This window comes from Toxotes jaculatrix, chromosome 8 (genome assembly GCF_017976425.1).
Source record: "Toxotes jaculatrix isolate fToxJac2 chromosome 8, fToxJac2.pri, whole genome shotgun sequence".
In the NCBI taxonomy this organism is placed as follows: domain Eukaryota; kingdom Metazoa; phylum Chordata; class Actinopteri; family Toxotidae; genus Toxotes; species Toxotes jaculatrix.
Genome location: NC_054401.1, coordinates 13,084,113 through 13,087,715, shown reverse-complemented (window position 1 = coordinate 13,087,715; position 3,603 = coordinate 13,084,113). Strand labels below are relative to the sequence as shown.

General features: G+C 35.6%; 1 protein-coding gene across 3 annotated transcripts; it reads left to right on the top strand.

Moving 5' to 3' along the window:
* The first annotated feature begins 118 nt into the window (after positions 1-118).
* On the top strand, positions 119-3,481 carry gra (granulito). Of its 3 annotated transcripts, none has more exons than XM_041045013.1 (7): positions 119-599; positions 1,527-1,609; positions 1,718-1,776; positions 2,148-2,205; positions 2,421-2,527; positions 2,643-2,701; positions 2,992-3,481. In XM_041045013.1, exons 2-7 carry the CDS (start codon positions 1,528-1,530, stop codon positions 3,017-3,019), a joined length of 393 nt encoding a protein of 130 aa, XP_040900947.1. In that variant the 5' UTR covers positions 119-599; position 1,527; the 3' UTR covers positions 3,020-3,481. The 3 variants fall into 3 exon arrangements, with proteins under 3 accessions (XP_040900947.1, XP_040900948.1, XP_040900946.1); XM_041045014.1 differs by having other exon boundaries at positions 119-657; XM_041045012.1 differs by lacking the exon at positions 119-599 and adding an exon at positions 622-996.
* Positions 3,482-3,603: the final 122 nt, after the last annotated feature.

Here is a 3,603-nt window from a genome sequence, read left to right as displayed (position 1 = left end):
TTGAGTATCAAGTTGGGAAGTACATTTTACACCTTTTATAAAAATCCTTCAGTCTAAGAGCAAGACTTTCAAAATGAGATGGTAAGGAGAGGAAGAGTGGCCATTGTGAGAATCTGCATCTATATTTAAGTGATTGAAATTCTCCAGTATATTAGTTCATGGTGCATTTGAATTTGAATATTTTAGCAGTCCCTGATAGACCTTGGATTTTAAAGAAACAGGTGCAAAATTCAGTCTCCAGGAATGTGGGGGTGAATTTTTTAAACAAAATTCTATTCACACAAAAAACAAATGCACCTCTGTAGCATTTCTGACCTTCCTACAATACAATCACAATCACAATGACATGTTGAGAGATTTCTAGGCTAAGACAGCTGTATTTAGAACTTAAATATCGAGTATGGGCCACAATGACCATGTCTGCTCATATTCTTTTTTAGGTTTGATGAAATTGACGTTATGCTCATGCATAAATAAAGATTTTATTGTGAAAGTTATGTACCGGAAGTTATGGTTTTACTTTGACTGACATGGTACCGGTGAAGTGAACTGCAGGCAGAAAACCACGCTGCGGGAATCTTTTTTTTTTAGAACTACAGGTGATTCATTAATATCTGTTCTTTATTAAGTAAAACGACGGTGACAAGTCTCGTCAGTGTAAGTTTTGCGACAAATGTTGCTAGCTAGAATAATGGTTTCGGATTGTTAAAACTTCTGCATCATTATGAAGTTGTATTTACCACCAGTTAACGTTAGCTGTTTCACTGTCTGATTTTATTTATTTAATGTTATTGATGAGTAACCGTGTTCGATTTCGAGACGCTGTCCCGACCGTTAAATAAGCAGTGATTCTTAAACGTTAAACACAACCGCTAATGGTAGCCGCTTTGCCTTTACCATGCAGTCCACGGTTTACACAGATGTCTGCCATGAAACACGTTACAATGGGCAGCAAGAAATTTCCACCTGTTTTCCGAAGCTGCCTCTGCATTTAAGGTAGAAAGAGTTTTGAAAACCGTTTTCTACTACTAGTTTTCACAGGTTAATGATTTGTTGCTTCAGTTAGCTGACAGTTACCCGACTAATGTCAAGCTAATAGGGCCGAGTTCAATCGTTTCTGTAACCTATATAATCCACAATTGCACACGTTAGCTGTTCTGCTTCATTCAACCTAGGGCATCCATAGTCAGGACATTTGAGAAACCTAACGTTACTGTCAGCTTATGTGGCTAATTTAATACTTTGAGTACTTTTTTTCTAATGCATATCAGTCTGATAAGATTTGGGAATGATAAACTGAAGCCTGACATCTAACTAGTAATCCCTATACATTTGTCAGCCTGTTTTGATTAAACCCTCTGACCCCTAATGGTCAACAAACCCCACTTTGGAAAGCACAGAAAAATGATAAATCAAAACATTAGTAGTGTCTGCCTGTATTAATACAGCACTTCTCATTATAAATGATGAGCAAGCCTTGTAGAGTGTAGTTGCCTTAAAACATGTTTGAACCTTCATGACACCAGCATGGAAGTATCAAGGAGAAGAATCCTCCAAAAACATCTGGTGCCTGCAAGACCCCTGCGTCGCTGCATCCATATTGACATTGGTAAGCAATCCACACCATCTGGTCAAACTTGTAGGATCAAAGGTTTCACTTTGTCAGTTTGTTATATTTGTGTTTACATTTAATGGAGAATTTTGTCACTTCATTTAGAGCCCCCCAAAAATGCTGCTACATGTGCACAGGCACTGATGGAGGAAGTGGATCAAGAGGTAAGAAATCCCAAAGAAGACAGTATTTTAGGGTTGCAACAAACTCTTTTTGTCATGATCAGTTTTTCTGTCTGTTTTTCAATCATCTGCAAAATGCCAAAGAAAATTGTGATAGATTTCTAAAACTCAAATATAGTTTCCAAAGATACAGAGCTTAAAAGCAGTAAATCCTCACCTTTGAGAACTTGAAATCAGACATTGTTTTGCATGTTTGTCAAATTACAGTATATATAAAAATATATATCTCAAAAAATGCTGTCAATTTAGTTTTGATTAATAACTGATTGATCATTTCAGCTCTCCAATGTTTTAGTCCCACTGTTTTTTTTTTTTCAAGTTTTCTGACCATTTTCTGATGTTGTGCTTGATAGACAACTGTCACTATAGAGCAGTTCTACAAGATTGTCAACCTCCACAAACAGAAAGAAGGTAAGAGAAAATGTCTTTTAATGACACATGACAACTATTGGAGTGCTTATGTGTTTACTGTATATTGGGAGATTATTGTTATTTAGAGTAGTGGTGTGGCAGATGCGCCCCCTCTACTGTTGCAGTATGAACCTACCTTTTCCTTTTTTTGTGATTTGCCTGATTTGAACTCATGTAATGTTGATTTGAATGTATATTTTTCTGTGTATTTATAGGCAGAATATCTTATACAAGAGATTTTTTAATTGGGTTGGCGAGTTGTCCTGAGGCCAGGAAGAAGCCAGAGTTCTTGCCAGAGCACCCCATAGTCTTAACTGAGGCAGTAAGTTGGCTGTTCATATTCAGTTTTAACATGGTATCCTCACTAAATGGTCAAAATAGATATGTGTAGAACTGTGCTGTTTGGATTTAATTGTGTTTTTATATTATCTTAACAGAGAGATCCTGGGGACTTGAGGCTTCATGAAATGAGGTGGAGTGGTGAAAAAGAGGAAATGTAAGTTTAATCATGTATGTAAACTCGGTTTACGTTTGTCAAACCCCTTTGGTGCAGTAGCAAAACAGATAATGATTTAAATTGCATGGAGATTACTATTTGAACCTATTTACTTACTTATTTATTTAACCCACTAGCCCTGATTCACTACTTTTGTTTTAGCATTATCTCACTGTATGCTTTCCAGTGGGTGTTGGGTGCTGTTTCCTTGGTTGAATTTAGTGTGGTATCTTGATAAAATTAAGTTACAGACATTAACAGTATAAAAATATTTTTCTCTCTTTTTTTAGGGCAGAAGAAAGGCTTCACTCATCTTAAGAACTTTGCACAGGAGTTCACTGTTTACCACTACGAGTGTTTCTGTTTTTTTTTTCTATTGCTTTTCTTGTTGAATTTAATTTAACTCGTGACATTTTGTATTGCATGTTTATTATTTGAAAACTATTTGAGGTGAAGTTGCACAAAGTCATAATACTAAACTTTTAAACTTTATTTGCTTAAGTATGAGTATTGGATTTTTGCTTACATTTTCTGCTGTGTAGGATTTTGGTTACAGTGAAGTATTTATATTGTGTAAAAATGTTCTAAACCTAAGCTATAATGATGACTTTTCAAGAAACTAAGATGAGAAAAATTGCCATTTTATGCAGACTCATCATTACTCCTCATACCCACTACCTTAAGTGACTTGTCATCAGCTGCTTTAGCTGGGGCATACATAAGCATTGTGATTTAACATGTCTTACTAAACATGTTAATTCCTTCACTCATAAAGGACAGTTTGACTCGATAGTTTGGTGTGTTGACATTTTCTTTCTGGCATCTAATTAAAAGTTAAAGCTTCGATAATGAATATTTACTACGTATAAAATGACTGTGTGTAATGTGAAAGGTGATGCTTG

Excerpts from the sequence above, each read along its gene's own strand:
- gra (XM_041045012.1), top strand. The coding sequence starts at position 899 with ATGCAGTCCACGGTTTACACAGATGTCTGCCATGAAACACGTTACAAT. Across the intron at positions 1,777-2,147 it reads TGGAGGAAGTGGATCAAGAG|ACAACTGTCACTATAGAGCA; the intron begins GTAAGAAATCCC and ends TGTGCTTGATAG. Across the intron at positions 2,528-2,642 it reads CCATAGTCTTAACTGAGGCA|AGAGATCCTGGGGACTTGAG; the intron begins GTAAGTTGGCTG and ends TTATCTTAACAG.